At 39.3% G+C, this 17,799-nt stretch overlaps 1 protein-coding gene across 1 annotated transcript in view; it reads left to right on the plus strand.

Moving 5' to 3' along the window:
* The window catches only part of CPLX1 (complexin 1), a 107,074-nt gene extending 98,876 nt beyond the window's left edge, over nt 1-8,198 (plus strand). The window contains exon 4 of the mRNA XM_021533876.3: nt 3,402-8,198. Within this exon, the coding sequence (XP_021389551.1) occupies nt 3,402-3,599 (198 nt within the window). The 3' untranslated portion in view covers nt 3,600-8,198. The remainder of the gene's footprint in view (nt 1-3,401) is intronic.
* The last annotated feature ends 9,601 nt before the right edge of the window (nt 8,199-17,799 follow it).

The raw sequence follows: 17,799 nt of genomic DNA on the forward strand, positions 1-17,799 counted from the left end.
AATACAAATAGAGTAATAGAGTTAGGACAATTACAAGACAATGAAAAGCAAAGAATTATGGAGGTCCATATGCTCTTGGACACTAAGTCAGGAAAAGCATGCCTTGTGAACAAAGGAATCACCCTTAAAACAGTAAACTTGTTGCATATTCATATATCCTTCATGGTTATGCATACATTCTATTCTAAACAAGAAACTCTGCCTGTTGTATGTCAACTGTTCCCTTTAATCCCCTGGTGTTTTTGTCTGAGCAAGGCCTGAAGAAATTAACTTCTTCTGATAAGAAGCCATAAATTCCTCTCCTTTGGAAGATTTAAGTGTTCCTCAAAGTGAGTATCTCATTCCTAAAAACAAACTTCCCCCACATACATAGTCTCTATTTTAACATTATGTTGTAACCTAAAGCTACACTTAACACAATACGTAAGAGAATTAATACAGCATAACTTTCTAACATTACACATATAATATTCATTGCAACATTTGCGAAAAGCCAATCATAAATATGCATTTTTCACAGGCATAAGAAAGGAGACGGGGAGGAGGTTGATGTTGTGTGTTAGTGTGTTAGTCTGGTCTTTTCCTGACATGCAGTCAGTGAGTGTGGGCTAAGCCAAGGGCCTGGGTGTTTTTTCCCTGCACTTTCCAGCTGTTGGCTGAGGATTCCAGGCTGACAGCATTTCTCTAACATCACCCATTGACAACAATCCCCATGTGGCCACAGAGTAATAACTTTAGGAGTGGCAAGAGGGTACACATACTAAAAATGTTTCAGTATCTTCCTGGGTTAGGTCTATAATTCTGCATATAGTAGAAAATGTGAATATGTGACTGAAGGCCAAGCAGTAATGATAAAACTTTTGATATTAAATTTTGTAGGGTTGAACTTTGAGTAAAAATGAAACTATTCTCATCCCTTAAACTTTTTGGAAGTAATGAAATATTTCCTATCCTCAGGAAAACCGGAGTACCAGGAAGATTATTTTTAGTCATGTTTTTAAAAATAATTTGTTGATGTCAAACGAATGATTTAATGTGAAGACATTTTAATTTTTTTCTTATATTAAGACTTTCATTTCTATAATTTTATTTCCTCTGAAACTATTCAAACCTAAAGTATGTAATTTTATTCACCTATGAATCTTCACAGCTTACATTATTGTTAATGCAAAGCATTACAAAATACTACCAAATTTAAATTATAATACTGGATTCTACTAACTGGTTGGTTTTGTTCCACTCACTCCTTCCTGTGAGCTGAATGTTTGTTCAGCAAGTTCCTGAGCTAGGGGAACAATACATCTTGAGCTGATACTTGTTTTGAGATGGAGGATTTGAAAACATGCAGGATACATGTGTGTTACTATGATTTTTGGTGTCTCCACTACTGTTCCACTCTAGCTGGGGAAGAAAAGAGCAATCTGTGTATAAATCACACAGAAATCACCTAGAGATATCTCCCTTTGTGGTGTACAGCTCTGTAACTATAAGTTGGTCAAATTCTTTCTTTGTCTCACATGTGAATGGAGATATCATTTGTCTGCAATATCTTTCCTGTGAAATCAGGCGTAACCAGCACCCAGGAGGTACAAAAATTATAAGACAAAAGTCCTTAATGAAAATTTTGTCATGAGAAAATTGATTTAGAGAGTGAGAGTGTTTTGAAGCCACTGCTTTCTACTTTGCAGGTTGTCAAATATAAATAACAATGGAGAAAGGAATCAAAAATTATACCTCTGCCTAGAAATATTTAGGAGGAAAAGTCACACCCAACAGCCCTCTGAAATCAAAAAGTCATGAATGCAGCAGTGCACGTTTGGTTTTACTGGTTAACAATTTGTTCTAATTTTAGAAGTAGAAAAAATGAAAAGAAAAAATAATGAAAATAGCATCTAATTAATATCTATTCAGCAGTAAGATTTTATTGGTTCTTGAAAATACTGAGTGCATGGTACCAACTTAATTCTTTGGTGTTTTTGAAATCATATTCAGTTTTCTTTTCAATGTTGTTTTCAAGCATATTCATGCAACATGGATTGTAAGCAATTGTGCAGGTGCTTGTGAGGTGACTGGTGGCTGAGGAGCTGCTAGAGAGCAGCCACTAAGGTACCTTTTCACAAGGTGAAAAGGATAAGCAGAAGAATACTGATGCCAGAATGGGAGCTGTGAGCTTGGGGGCTGCAAGCATCCTTGAAAGGTACAGCTGGCCTCTTTGAAGCACAGCTGGGCACTAAGAAGTGGGACACTTCCTGAGTTGGCATCACGATCACAGTACCAAGAAAGTTTAACCTCCATTTATCATCCAAAAAGTTGGAAACACTCTGGGAAATTTGAATTGACCTCAATAAACAGAGCAGGTCTCTGAACAACCTGATCTAGCTGAAAATGTTCCTTCTCACTGCTTGGACTGAATGGCTTTGAAATTCACCTCTCAGCCTATTCTATGATTTAATAATACAGAGGATAGCTTGCACATAGACTTTTTGCTCTAGATTTGCATGTGGCAGTTTGAATTGAATTTTTTTTTTCCTTGTGTATCACCTTAATTTCTGAAGCAGTGCAAACACTCATGGAAAGAGCAGCATGTGCATATGTTTAACCCTGTATTAAATCTAGCCTCTTGAATGTAATGTAATAAAATAAGATTCTGGCTACTCATGTACTCTGGTTACTCATGTAATGTCTTAGTGGCATGCTGCCAATTCTTAGTGGAAGTAGCAAATTTCAAGGTTTGAACTCACAGGGTTCAGAGTGTTTCTCTTCAAATAATATGAGTCAGCTGATTTTCTCACAGAGATCTTTCTGTCCCATGTGTACAAAGAGAACATGAATGAATGTTATAGGATATGTACGACATGAGAATATCTAAAACTGTTGTCCTCACTTCCGTCCTGTCTGTCCTGACCTGTTTGCTTTTTTTTGTTGGTATCTATTTTTTCCCTGAAGTTTTGCCACATCTATAAACTATAAAATGCTGCAGATGGACTTTAGAAATCATTGTGGGTGATGGACCTGAGCATCAGACTTGTTAACAGAAAAGAGAAGGATCAACATCAGTAGAATGCTGCTCTAACTCTTCACTAACACAAAGCTTATATTCTCTTTACTAGTGACCCTTGGCTGCAAAGTCTCAGTTTCTCCCCTGTGCTTGCTTCTAAGGGATCTCAGCATCTTGTGATGCTTCTTGTGAAAACTATCGATTCACTGGGCTATACCTAGTGCAGGGTTCTTAGAATGGATATTTTAGTGTCTGTGTAAAAGAGCAAAATGAGCAAATGTGATGTTCTTACTGCAGAATATGAGGCACCACATGCAATGGTCGGCTTCATCAGCCGCTCTGTTCAGCAGATGTGTTATTTCTCATATTATGATTCAGACAATGTGTTATCTCTCCCCTGCAGTATGGGATAAAGAAGAAGGAAGAAAAGGAAGCAGAGGCCCAGGCTGCAATGGAAGCTAATGCTGAAGGGAGTCTGACACGCCCAAAGAAGGCAATCCCTCCTGGCTGTGGGGATGAGGAGGAGGAAGAAGAAGAGAGCATCCTAGACACAGTCATCAAATACTTACCAGGGCCCCTGCAGGACATGTTCAAGAAGTAACAGCTGCAGACTGTTAGATGGGCATAAACAGTACTGCAAAGGATTTCTCTTTTGCCCAATGGGGATTTACAATCTTGCCATTCATCCCGCAGTCCTCCCCACCTCTGCCCTCAACTGCTCACTAGGAGTCCCTTCGCTTCCCATTCCCTCCCAACTGCCTCTCTCCCTTTCCTCCACCCCAAGACTCATCCATTCCTTAATTTTGTACATAGTCACATCCAGTAGATGCCTCTGAATGGATGTAAAGATTAAAAAGCTGCAGACTACACAACTTTTATTATAAGCCATAGTACTATGTATGTTAAATAAGGCAACTGCACATCAGGCATAGAAAAGGAACAATCTCATTTCCATCCAATGCAAGAAGGAGTGTTCACTAAGTATGAACAGTGGCCTCTTTAATTTTTTTAAATGATCTTATTTTTATTATTGATAATAATTAGTCATTATTATAATGTTCCTATTGATTGGGTCACATTAGCCATTTTTTGTTGAGCACATCTGCTCTCAGAAGGGATATCTCAGTTGTCCCATGGAAGCAGAGCTTTTCTGTTTTAATTCCATCTGTGACATAAATAAAAGATTGTTTGGAAAGTAAATCATGCATGACTTACACAGCTGACATCACTCAGAATTGTGGAAGAAGTGAGTCATCTGCCCTCAAATGCTGTAGAAGTTAAATGCCTCAGAATCTAAGCAAGAGTCATGTTACTTTGGGAATTAGCCATACATTTACCTTGAATGAGAAAAATTGGTCAGGCACTTGCCATACAGAGAGCTGAAACCATAGAAGAGTGCATAGTGCTCTGGCAGAGGACCTCCCCAACCCCTCTGAAGCCAATGACAAATGTATTTGCTGCTCTGTTTAACCAATCTTCCTCTTTCTGCCATTTTCAACCATCCCCTTTCCAGCAGTGCTTGGGTTCCAGCACATTGTGGTGGCTGTGTCCTGCCCACCCTTTCCTGCAGTGTATGGGAGTGTGTGGTGGTCTGAATGTTAGCCATGGCAGATCCATAAATATCCATGTTGTTTATTGTGCTAAATTACTGCATTGCCTTGGGGAGGTCACTTATTTTCTGCCCCACTGAGATTGTGCACCTGTAAAATGTAGGTTTCATTCTCTACCTACTATAAAGGCATAAAAGTGAGGATGCTTCTTAGTGCTGTGCAGGAGCTAATTAATAATTACAGAAGTGTGTGGTATCCCTTGATGTTAGCAGGGTGGGAGAAGATTGATTTTTTTTCTCACCATTATCTTTGTGGCCTTTTGCAGACACAGGTACAGAGGTCTCCTCAAAAAAACACTGTAGATATCACATAATTGCATAAGAAAATCCAAATTCTGTGGGAGATGTTGACTTGCCAATACCTACATAGACTCAATAAAAAGACCTATTTTGAACACAGGTTCTCTTGATCAGGTATCTGGCTTGTCATCTGAAGAACTAATCCTGAAATTTTGCATCTGGCTAGGTCTCTGTAGTCGATGCTGTAGACATGCCATCTCAGTCTCACAATCTTGTCAGGAGAATCAGGGTTTGGCTGGCAGAACTAGCATTGCTTGTCCCTGTCCTGGGAACAACAAAAATTTCCTAAGTACATGGATGAAATTTGAAAGCAAATACACTCTTTCTGATGGCAAGGTAAAGGAGGATAATATCAGACACTTCATTATGTGCCTAAATTAACCATTTTATTTCAATGTATCTTCTTTACACTTGTTCAGTGCAACTAAATTTAGGCAAACACCTTAATATTATAATGAATAAGATATTTTAGAAACATTTATCACCTTTCCAGATAAGCAAAAGAAATCTGTACCATGATTAAGGAATTGAGCATGAGAGATCTGTACCTTCCAGTAGCATCTGTTGTAATAGGAAAGGAGTATTTTGAAAGAGAATAAATATAGTATGCCCTCTTTGCACAATTTTTATTCAGGTGTTATAGTCCTCACTTCTTCTCAAATAATTTCAAATGTAACTTTTTATTGAATCCAAGGCAGAGCTTGAAGAGGTTTGGCTGATATACAAGTCAGAACATGTTGATAAAGATACAACTTGTTTCCAGCTGAATCTATGAAAAAGACTTGTTTGTTCAAGTACAAGCTGCCAAGGGCTATCCAGAAGGCAGGTTTTACTCATTTGGATAATGTCAGTGAGACTTTTTTCCGCCTAACTTTCATTTAAAACAAGATGACTGCTTCCCTCCTGAGACTTTCAATAAACCCAAAACACTCTATAAATCAGTACAGCATGGCAGTGTTGAACAATTTACCATTTTCTAGGAAGAGTGTCCTACTCACTCCATGCAAATTCAGCAACTAGTAATTTGAGGCTGTTTTAGTAAATCTCACAAAATTGGAAACTCTCTTTCTATCACAGGGGCAGCAGCTTATTTTGATGCTCTACTACAGAGTACCAAACATCCCCAAAAGCTACAAGGCAGAGCCTGGTTCTTAATTTCAGCCACTCATTGGTCACTATCTCCTATCCTACATCACTGACATAGAAACATCAATACTTTTGAAATGCCTTGATTAATCTCTGTGGCACTCATCCTGTAATACATAAGTAAAACCAGCAGAAGTGTGCCTGTGCTAAAATGAACACATCCATTCATATATTCCCCTGGCCTTGTGCTGGAGAACTCTGCAAACAAACAAATCAGAAGATGAGCTTATTCCACTTTACTTGGGCTTTTCTCTACAACTTGCTTGCTGTCCTTTCCCTAACACCAGTTACTGATTCCTTTCTTCATCCAACCAAAGACTGTTCTGATATAAAATCAGAATTTTCTACCCAGCATTCTTCTTGCAGAGTGTTAGTGCTGATTGTTTTCACAGTCTCTCTGACAGCTTGATGTACGTGTTTGTGCACACATCTGTGGCAGGTGAGGAAATTGGAGAAGATGGGGAGAAGAGAGAGAGAAAGGAAGACTTTAGTACCATTTTAGATTATTGTGTCTCAGCAGTTTGCTGGTATTGAATGATTGGTCGAAGTCAGGATCTTGTGTAGACTATACTAAAATTTCTTAAACAAGTATTGCTATCCCTGGGCTCAGAACACTGAAAATACTGCCCCTGTGAGCTGAGCTCCTGAGCTGTGTGAACATCTGGATTGAACCCCTGAAGAGAGACATAGGACCACTATACTGAGTCTGGTAGGCCTCATTCCAGGTTCACAAAACAAGAGAGAAAGGGAAGGTGATTTATTAAATAGTGTTTACTGAGTCTTTTTCATTGTGGGGGCTTCCCAGCTCAGCCATTTAATCACTTCTGTATTCTCACCTAGCCACACCTGCACCAGCCCTTCCTCCACTGACAGCGGAGAGTTCATCCAGGTGTGTGCTGGTTCCCATTTCCCTTTTCTTGCCATAAGAAACATGACAGAAGATCTACCACAGGTCCTGGATAGGTTTTGTTTGGTTTTGCCTCACATAACTCTGGCATTTGCATGAGAGTGGATCTGTCCTCAAGTCATTCCACGGCCCTGAAGTGCCTAAGCCATGTGGAACAGACTCAAGAGCAAGGCACTCTCCCTTCTCTTCTGCCCATCTATTTCCCTTCCCACTCAGAGCTGGTAACAAGGGACACAGACACCTTTGGCTCATGTGTGGAAGTCAGAAGCGTTGTCTCACACACTTCTCCCCTTGGCACTCAAGCAGGTGATGAAGCACTTAAGAGACCAAAGAGAAGTATGGTTCATTGTTTGGATTCTGACTATCTTTTTGTCTTTCATGACATTGTTTTATTTGCATCACTGGTCTGTTCAATCTCAGGTAAATGAGGTATTTTAGTTTTATAACTAGTTTTTATTTACACAGAAAGGTTGTTGGCTAGACACTGCAGTCATTTTCCCTCACAACTCCAAGACCTTACAGGTTAGTAAAAAAACAGTCAAAGGGCCTTCTCATTTGGAGGGTAAATGATTTAGTTTGCCATTGACCTTGTGAACTCACATTTATATGTAGAGAAAGCCATATGAAATCAGACTGCAATATTAATTATCAATGCTACTCTTGTGTTTAAAATGAATAAAACAAAATATAAGATCATGTGCTTAATCACTTTGGAGTTCCTCTGTCTATGTTTCTAGTATCATACATGGCTTAGATCCCTCCCAGCCTCTTTCCTTCATCAAGAAAGACCATACCAGTGCTGCTGAATACATCTTTTTGCCAAGCTTTTTGTGCTAGAACAAGCATTGTTAGAAATTAGCTGTTGTGATCTAAATGTAACGTCTTCTGTATCTGAAAGTTGTCTGTATTTGTTCTGAATATATGTTATCAAGATAACTGTTTCTTCATGCACTGAGTTAGTAAAATGTTTCAGTACTGTCATTAAAAAAATTGCCTGTTTCTCTCTTTCATACACACAGAACAAAACTTAACTTAGTCATGCATTTTCTAGTAGAAATGCTCCCCAGCTTTCTTTCAGATGCATGCAGTACTTGAGGATGATTTAAAGTAGAGACATTGTGAATGTGATTTTAATTTGTTATTTTCCTGGTATTTTTTCCTGCATGATGTGGGTAAATGGTATGATGTTCTTTTAAAATGGAATCACAGCCAATAAAAAACCCCAGTGATTTCATAAATTGTTTGCAATGCTTTCCTGTGAAATTCCTGTCAGGCTACATTTGGAAATCGAAACATGGTTTTGAATGGCAAGTTCCACACAGCTTTTTACTTGCTCAGGCAAATCATTAACTGTTATATTCAGCATATAAGTGTTGCATTACTTTAGAAAAACATATTGCCATACATCTCATAGGAAAACCCAATACCTTTTTACCTACCCTTCCCTAGGACCATTGTTTGATCATTCACCTTTTTTTGGGTGTTTTACTAACAGAAGCAGCCAAACAACTGTCGTGGAGAATCAGCCCATTTTATTTACGTGCCAGAACACCTACTCAGAATTTTAACCCAACACTGCTAAAATTAACACATGCTAATGCAGACTGTGAGTTCAAGGGCAGGCTCCCCATGGAAAGTTCTGTGAAGAAGATAACAAGGCAAGAAAATATTTTTCACTGGTTTCCCCAAGAAACAGACAGCTTAAGGGAACCAGAACTATCATATCAGACAAGTGTTGGGCACAAGAGCCAGATACTGAAGAATGAAAGCAGGTGATACTGACAGGTTTCATTTTGCAATGGAGGTAAATTATTATTTTTAAACAGTTTCTGCTTTCTTATTAAAAAAAGAAAAGAAAAGAAAAGAAAAGGAAAGGAAAGGAAAGGAAAGGAAAGGAAAGGAAAGGAAAGGAAAGGAAAGGAAAGGAAAGGAAAGGAAAGGAAAGGAAAGGAAAGGAAAGGAAAGGAAAGGAAAGGAAAGGAAAGGAAAGGAAAGGAAAGGAAAGGAAAGGAAAGGAAAGGAAAGGAAAGGAAAGGAAAGAAAAGAAAAATGAAGGTTAAATTACAGTGGTTAGACTGGTGCAATCTACTTTTTCCCATTTTAAAAGTACATTTTGTCAGGTAAAATCCTCTCTAGTGGAAAACAAAAAAAGAAATCCACAGCACATTATTAGGACCTCTGGAATTAAAAATTACTCCATTTATGAAGATGCATTAGTGATTTATTCCTCAGACACTGATCCTGGGATGAAATTATTAGCCCTACTGCAAGCTCCTTCTCTTCACTGACAGCAGTGGTGGCATGGACTAGGTACTTGGGGCAAATATTTAACTTCCAAATGAAAGTCTGGGTGGAAAGATACTCATCATAGTCCTGATTAAGTCCATTTTAATGTCTTAATTTCACTTTCTTCCTGAAGTGCCACGGATGATCTAAAGTCCATAAAGCTCTCTCTGGAAATGTGATTTAAATGAAGGCTACTGAACAATGTTGGCATGATGCTGTTCTATATATTCACATACCAGGTGGTTTGTGGCCACCATAAACATCCCCAGTTAAAAAATCCCAACTGAGGTTTTTATTTATTCTGTAATTAACCCCTTTTCATTAAAAATCCAAAACACTCACCACCACCACCACCAAAAAACCCACCAAAAACCCCACACATCACGATTGTAACTGCACTGGGGAATTCCTTGTTGAAGATAACTCTGCCACAGCCTGTCACCTGTGATTTTACAGACAGCTTGAGATAGGTAGTAAAAATATATCTGAAAAAGACAAATGGCCTTAACATGTGATGTCAAACACCCAAGCTTTGCTAAGCCCTTTGTATTGGGAAGCTGAATTCTGCTAGTGCTGTGAGATGGAAACATTTTTTTCGTTTGAGATTTGCTTTTCTCAGAAAATCTATTTTTGTATGAGAGGGTCAGCTATAACATTGTATTTGGGAACCTCGAGCTGCAGCAGCTGGGCATATTTTGAATTAGAAAACGACTTATTTAAACCTGTGTGGTGAACATTTCAGCTGGGCTATGAGAGGCTTAGGCTATCACAAACAACAACTGTCTGAATGAAAGTATAATTCATTTCTATTACATTTTTAATTTAAGAAATATCTTTAAGTTTATAGATAATAGAACATATCTTGCCAATTTGTCAACTGCTGGTCAAAAAAGTCGAACCCAAGAAAGGTCAGTCTGCACAAAAAGGGAGAACATGTACTGAAATGTAATTAAGGTATTCCTACTTCATATTCTGTTTCAATTTTCACTTTACTTTTGCTGAAAATGGCCAAAGTATGTGTATGATGATTTCTAATTTGTTTGTGTGTTCCATCATCCTGAAGCCAGTGTATGGCTGATATGGGACTATCAGTTTCATAGCTGGATAAGCGGGGCATTTTCTGCATGTACAAACCCAATATCTAGCAGCTTGCTTTTAAATTACTGAAATTGAGACACATTTTCAGGTTTCCATATCTTGTCAAGACCTGAGCAGATGCAAATCAGACATTCTCCCCTCAGCCACAAAGAAACCTCTTTTTTGTGAAGACTGAGCATGACAAATCATAGCATCATGGAAGGAAAAGACTCTTGGGGTCATCAGTTTAGCTCCACCACTATGCTTAGCATTAAACCACATCCTTGAGGGCTGTATTGAGGTGTTTTTAGAATACTTCCAGGAATGGTGACTCCACCCACGACTTCCCTGCTCCAATCTGTTTCAATGTTCTACAATTCTTCCTGGGGGAAAAAAAAATTAAAAAGAATATCCTAATCTTTAGTTTAGGCCTCCCTTGGGGCAACTAGAGATTATTCCCTCTCACCCTGTCACTTGCTACCTGGGGAAGAGACCCACCCCTACCTGGTACCTCCTCCTTCCAGGCAGCTGTAGAGGGTTAAAAGGTCTCCCCTGAGTTTCCTTTTCTCCAGGCTGAGCAACCCCAGCTCCCTCAGCTGCTCCTCAAAGGACTTGTGCTCCAGATCCTTCACCTGCTCCATTGCTCTTCTCTGGACGTGCTCATCCAGGTATCAGTGAAGAACCAGCCCCAAAACTGAACCCTGAGGAGCTCCATTTGTGGTTGGTCCCCAGCTGGATGCAACTCCATTCACCACCACTCTCTGGGCCTGGCCATCCTAAAAGTTTTTTACCAAGTGAACAGTGCACCATGGAAGCACCATTTCATCAGGAGAATGCTGTGGGAATCTCAGACTAAATCTGAACATTTTAAAGTGAATGCACTTAGAAATAAATAGATAAGTAGAGATTGATTCTCTGAAAAAGTATCTTGCTACTGAAACTCATCTGGGGCGCTTGGGGACAAAACCCGTTATTGCCTTTTTCAAAGTAATATTTGAAGAAATTCCAACACATGTATTGCCGACTGACAATCAAGTTACAGACTGAAAGACCTTCTTATTTATATGATTAAAAAAAGAATTTGGTTTCACAGTGGTAAATGGAAATGAGATGCAAGGTGTTTGGAAAATTTTCACATTTTGTTATAGTATAGTGTTAGGAAACTCCTAATGATCTCATATTTTTACCTAAAAAATAAAATAATTCCTTTTCTGGTGGTATTGCAGCTTTTTTTAGTGTGGACATGAGCCAGACTAGCTTAATAGGCTCTGACAACGAGAGGAGAAAAAAAAATGCCCACAACACATTTAAAATAATGGGCAAGCAGATGGTAATTGCTCATGGGTTTGGGATTTTTTCTTTTTTTGGTTAACTCAACAGAGCTCTGCACTACATTTGGAGGAGAAAAATGAGAGTATAGTATTACTAGAATTTAGTGGAAATTTCCTAGGCAAACTCTACAAGTTTTTGTGGTTTTTTTTTTTTACTGTGGTTATGAAGGATAGGTGAGCATGAACACTAAAACCATGCACAAAAGCAGGTTGTGGAGATCCACCCTCATGCAAAGCAAAAGGGGAGAGCATGACCCATTGTCAGCTCACTTGCCTGAGTAGGAAGCTAGAGTAACAGAGCTAATAATTTTCACCTGCTGATGAAGTGAGAGGAATGATACTGAACCATCTTTGAGCTGTTCCAGCAAGACAGATTGTCCTTTACATAAGCAGTCTTCTCTGAGGACTCTTGAAACAGATGTCAACAACATCGCAGGAATCTGTGTCAGAAAGACTCCTGGGAACGAAGAGATGCAGCAGATTAAAAGGATATCACTTACTAAATGTTGCTGCAGGTTATAACACCAAGAATATTAATTAAAGCAACCTAGCTGATAGTCAGATATTTAAATACATGTATTTTTAGATGGAAATTTATTTACCTGCTTTAAATTCTACTCCATACTTAAGCAGCAGGACACATGGAGTGCTCCCTTAGAGAATATTAGCAAACAGGGCAGGCATAGTCAGTTCAATACAATTAAATGTTCATGGGTGGTAAATCTTACCTGTTGGTGACTTTTTTCCCCTCTGCATGAGCTGATCTAAGCCTCTTTAAAGGTGAGCTGAGAATGGCCATCTTTCACTTAGAACTTCTTTATTTCTCAGACACTCCAAGTGTTTTCCACTCAAAAACATGTCTTTGAGTCCTCTTTTCCTCTTTTGAGTGCTGAAAGAAGACAGTCCTGCACAACCCAAGGAATTCAGCAGATGTTGTTGGTTGTTAAATGGTTGTTAAAGTAAGTCTCAGCAGAAGTAGAATGCCAAGGACGTTTTCATGAGTTCTTCTAAATCAAGGCCAAGGATCTTCCAGGAAAAGCAAGAAGGCAAAATTCTTGGCTTTTAAAATTATTTTTTTTTTAGTCAAAGCAGATGAAGAATAAAACTCTAAAGACTTTACATATTAGTGAATAACATAAGAGATAATAAAGAACAAAAATTTTGCCAAGACCTCTTCTGCCTCTTTCCTATTAGTAGCTTTGAGTGAGGGTCCAAGAGAGGCTGTAGTCAGCATGGAAAACAACGCTTAGTAGAGAAAAAAAGCCAAGTTCATTATGAGTGATATTCCACAGTCCTGTGACTGGTCATGGTCACTGTCAGACAGGTGACATGAAGCCTCCAGTGTAGAACAGTTCCCCGTGGAAGCAGGCTGGGCTGCATCCAAGGTTTCAGATATCTGTACTAGCTGTAGTTGGGATAGGGGCACAGCCCTGTCAGGAGCCCAGTGCCCAGCATATCTCCTGTGCCAGAGCATGATTGTCTGGTCAAGAGAGCAGAGATTTGTGTGAGAGAGAGAGCATTACATGAAGAAAGTGGCTTACTGTGCTAAATTCACATCACATTTCTCCACTGATGACAATGAAAGACCTCCTAAGCCCCAACCTCCCTAGCTGGTAAATTCCTGGCTTGCTTCTTTCCAGAGTACACATATTTTGTGACTAAATAAAAGCAAAAGGTGTGAAGAAGGGCACAAACACACTAATAGTGATGTGTTATGGAAACAAGGAAAGGCTGCTGAGCAAGGCTCAGGGATCCTTGAAATGTTCTAGAGAGACAAGGCAAGGGTTCATAGCTCTCCTTTCTGCAGTTTGTGAGTCTCTGCACAGTGACTCTTGGCAGTACTCCTGTTTGCTGACAGTGAAGGACTTGCAGTTGCCAGGGAAAAGGTTTCATAAACCTGGGAAGCTTGGCTATGGAAATATTGGAAGAGCTTCATAGAGCCTGCTTCATTGTCTTAACTGATCTCTCATGTCAACTGATCTCTGCCAGAAAACACATTTACCTTCCTTGCCTAGCAAAGAAAGCTGTTTCCTGCTCTGCCCTGTGATTACAGAGAAACATATACCCTACACCACATCCCAAACCTACATATCACATAATTGGCTTTCCAAACCTCCCGATTTTTTACCTGTAAAGAGAAAGGATGTGACATTTCCAGGTGGAAACAGTTTTGGCCAGCTCTGCTCTTGCATTAAATGACTCGTATCTCCATTGCCATGTTTGCAGGACTCATTCCTTCTATGTCTGTCTGTTGATGTGGAGCTGGAACCTCTGCCCTCACTACTACCAGTTCACAAGATTAGTAGCTTCTCTGTTCCCTTATCACTTATGCCAGCCATGTCAGGCATGCTAGAAGGTTTTTCCAGGCAGAAAAGAAGCTGATGAGAATTACAAATCATGCAACAGAGCAGGCTGTACAGCCTGGCCTTCAACAGCATCTTGGCAAGCTGATGTCCACATTTGTTCTGGGAGACCACCCCAGAAACTGCACACTGTGCCAGCAAGTTGCCCAGCTGTCAGGGGGACACAGAAAGCCAGTGACAACACACAGCATCTTCATACTTTGCTTTCTGCTTCCCTACTTTCCTTCTGCCTAATGTCATCCTGATTATTTGGTTATCAATATGTCCATGGAGAACCCAGTTCTGGGTATAAGCAGGCCAAAAAGGGACATTTGAAACAAATCTCTTCCCTCAATAAAGACACCTGAGCTCTCATTGAGCTTCCTTGCTTTTGTGGTAAAGATGCCAGGACAGTCCTTTTGCTTAAGAGCCTAGGATTTGTTTATTGTGAGTGGTAGGCTTAAGAAACATATTTCTCTGCCAGGCTTGCTCCATTTCTTTCCCAAGAGTGAGAGCTTCACCCAGGTTTATGCAACATTTTAAAATGAAGTCACCCAGGAATGTTTAAATAAGAAAAATAACAGCCACATCTGCAAGCTCGTATTTAGAGGTAATGCACATCCACTTTTCCCCAGTGTGTTGCTGTTTGGCAGAGAATGTCTGGCTCTGGTCCGCCCTGGGTCTCTGCTGGCATTTAACAGTGCTTTGGTTCATTAATTGGTGGAGACTTAAGCTTACATCTTTCACAGACTGCCTTGCTATTGCCAATAGACTTTGTCAGCTGACAGTGAAGAAACTCTATTTATGCTTCTCCAAGGAAGACCTTCATGTTCTAGGGAGGGAAAAAAACCAGCAACTCTCATCTTCAAGAGGATTAACTATACTAAGCTTCCCATGCTCTTGGGATGATATTAATGTGATGAAAAATGACAGATTAACAAGAAATTTACCCATATTAATAAGCCCAAAGATGGCTTGGCTGTGGGGAAATTAATTTTAATTGATTCATCAAACAATGCACATTTCCCAGGAGGATCAGAGATACTTATCTGACAAAACCCTCCAATATCTAAAACTTTGAATTGTCTTAACAAAAAAAATGCACTGCATCCAAATCCAGGTCTTTAGGTTCAAAGCAATTCTGGGTGGCACTGAGGTAACATGAGCAGGCTTCATCTCAACATGACTGTGTTACTCTCTCACCCTCTGCAATGAGACTTTATAGAAAAACACGTTCCATCAGGACCATGGGTGTCATGCATACCCAAACAGAAGCTGTAATGTTTTTTTGGTCACTACCAAGGCACCAGTGTGGGCACAATATGGTACAAATAACATTTAGATTAATGGAAAGGAGAACCAGACAACACTGGGAGACTACCAGGTTTTGCAGTCTAACTGCTAAAGGCAGATTTCTTTCCAGTAACATGTTGCTAGTGAACATTTCTAATTGTGTCATGAGCTCTTGTGAAAAGTTAAGGCAGAAGATGCATGGCTATGGTGCACCACTGAGACCTGGCTCCACAGAGTAGGTGCTCCCTCCATAGTTCCCTCCTTCTAATCTTCCCTTGTGGTCAGGTTTGCTGTGGAAATGTCTTTTTAAGAACAGACTATGCTATTATATGTCTGTGAATCACCAGATATAGCTTGGCTCTTCTTTGGCAAGAAGACATTGAGAAAACAGAGCAACCAAATGTCCTTATGTAAAGTAGCATATGTTTTCCAAAATAATATGAGATGGGATGGAGCACAGGACAAAGAAATTTGTAATAACAAGGTTGCACCTTCCTTGGAGTCCTGCACATTTTCTGTGAACTCATGGTCTAAAGCTAAGAGTGAAGCCCCAGTTAGCAGTTTTCCCCTATTATTTCCACAAAACCACATCTATCAATTTACTTGGCAATTACTCAGCAATAGCAATTTTTTCTTAAATTCAAGATCAGATATAAAGCATAGGATGATTTCTTATAACATTGCATGTAAAATGGTAAAATTAAATGAATAGATTTTTCATTTTAGCCACTGCCTTAGATCTCTTCCACACAAAATGTGCTATACACAGTGAGATTGTTGGGTAAAACATAATAACAAAACCATGTTCACTCTACATGAAAATAACTTCTAAATGCAGTACTCACTACCAAGCACTGGTATTTTAGTAGCAGTCACTACAGAAAAGAATCCAGTGGGCCCACAACATTCAAGCTAGGCATTACTTTGAATTTTAGCATTACAGCTTACCAGTACTTTAAAAGAATCCCTGTTGCTCTTGTGACTGTACAAAAGTTAAACTGTTCAAGACAAAGCAGGGGAAATAAAGGCAGAACAGACCAACAAATGAGGTATGGATGTCATTGCAGTCACATTTTTGAGGAAGAAAACCTGTAGGCAAGTGTAAATTTGTCACTGTCAAGGAATTGCTTGAAAATAACAATTACAACCAGTGGGAGAAGTGGAGGAACTAATTCCACAGCAATAAACACAGCCCTGAAAACCTCCCTCCCGTACTAAGGACAAGAACTGAATAAACACTGTGGAGCTAATAGGAAGATGCAGATGAAAGCACTTGTCAGAGCTGGCTATAAGTGAGTCTGATCTATTCAAATTACCCAGCAAGTCCACAAGCCATGTGAAGTTCCTGGGAGAAAAGGCTGCTATAGAACATGCAAGCAGTCAAACACATTCAGATACACAAACATGCCAGACAAAATATCCTAGCCAACTAGAAAACCTGATGAAGATATGTCACAAGCACTGAGCTCTTGCTAGCAAAATTCTCCTTTCTCATTGACAAACATGACATGATGCTTATTTTCACTTGAACCTTTTTCTTGGTTTTGAGACCTGTCTGGGAAAAGATATCACTAAAATAAGATGAAGATACAGGGTTTGGTGGCTCATCCTGCTCTTAGGATATTCTGTGCCTGAGACAAAACCAAACTGAATGAGTACAGGTTGTCAGAGGAATAAAATTCTCTTCTTCATGCCCTGGGGAAAATCTGGCTTGTTCCAAAGATGATGAATTACATGCCAGAGGAAGAATGCTGGAGTGTCACTAGCATGGAGAAAAAAAGGTGGACTAGGAACTAGGTCACCAGACCAGGCTTGTGTGGCTTTTCTCTGCCTCTTCTTTTTGTTTACTTTCACCTTGAACCTACAAATTTTGCATTGATGTTTTTTTCAGGTGCTGTGTGCCAGTGTGGCTTCAGGTGTCTGGGATTATGAGACACTCCTAGAATATAAATCATTATATAGATATTTATTTACATTGAAGGAAAAAACTGCCAAGACAGAGCTGATCCTTCTTGCAAAATAAGACAAAAGTGAAATCCAAAGAATTTGGGTGTTTATATCCTGTGGTATGGATTAATTATTAGATTCCCCTTGCAAGGAAAAAACAACCATCTGGGATTCCAAGATTTCCTTCTGCAGAAACTTCCAGAAAAAGGCTGTTTCAGACTGAAATCTGCATGAATGATGAATGCAAAATATATGAGGGTATTCAATTTTTAAAGTTATCAAAATGCTCAAGGGGATGCTTCCACATATAGAAAAATGTTCTCTCATCTTTATGTTATGTGCTGGAAGATGGGACTTGTACAAAAGAATAAGCATAAAATTTAGACCTGTGATCAATAACCATCAAGATTTTTGAGAAAATGAGAGATCCACAGACAGTAAAAACTTTTTCTGACAAAACTTGGGCAATACTGGATTTTAACCACATGCTTAGTGTGCATTTCAATGTGCTGCAGGTTAAGAAATGACAGTGCTATTTTAAATTGATGAGAATACCAGAATAG

This window comes from Lonchura striata, chromosome Z (assembly GCF_046129695.1).
Source record: "Lonchura striata isolate bLonStr1 chromosome Z, bLonStr1.mat, whole genome shotgun sequence".
NCBI lineage: Eukaryota > Metazoa > Chordata > Aves > Passeriformes > Estrildidae > Lonchura > Lonchura striata.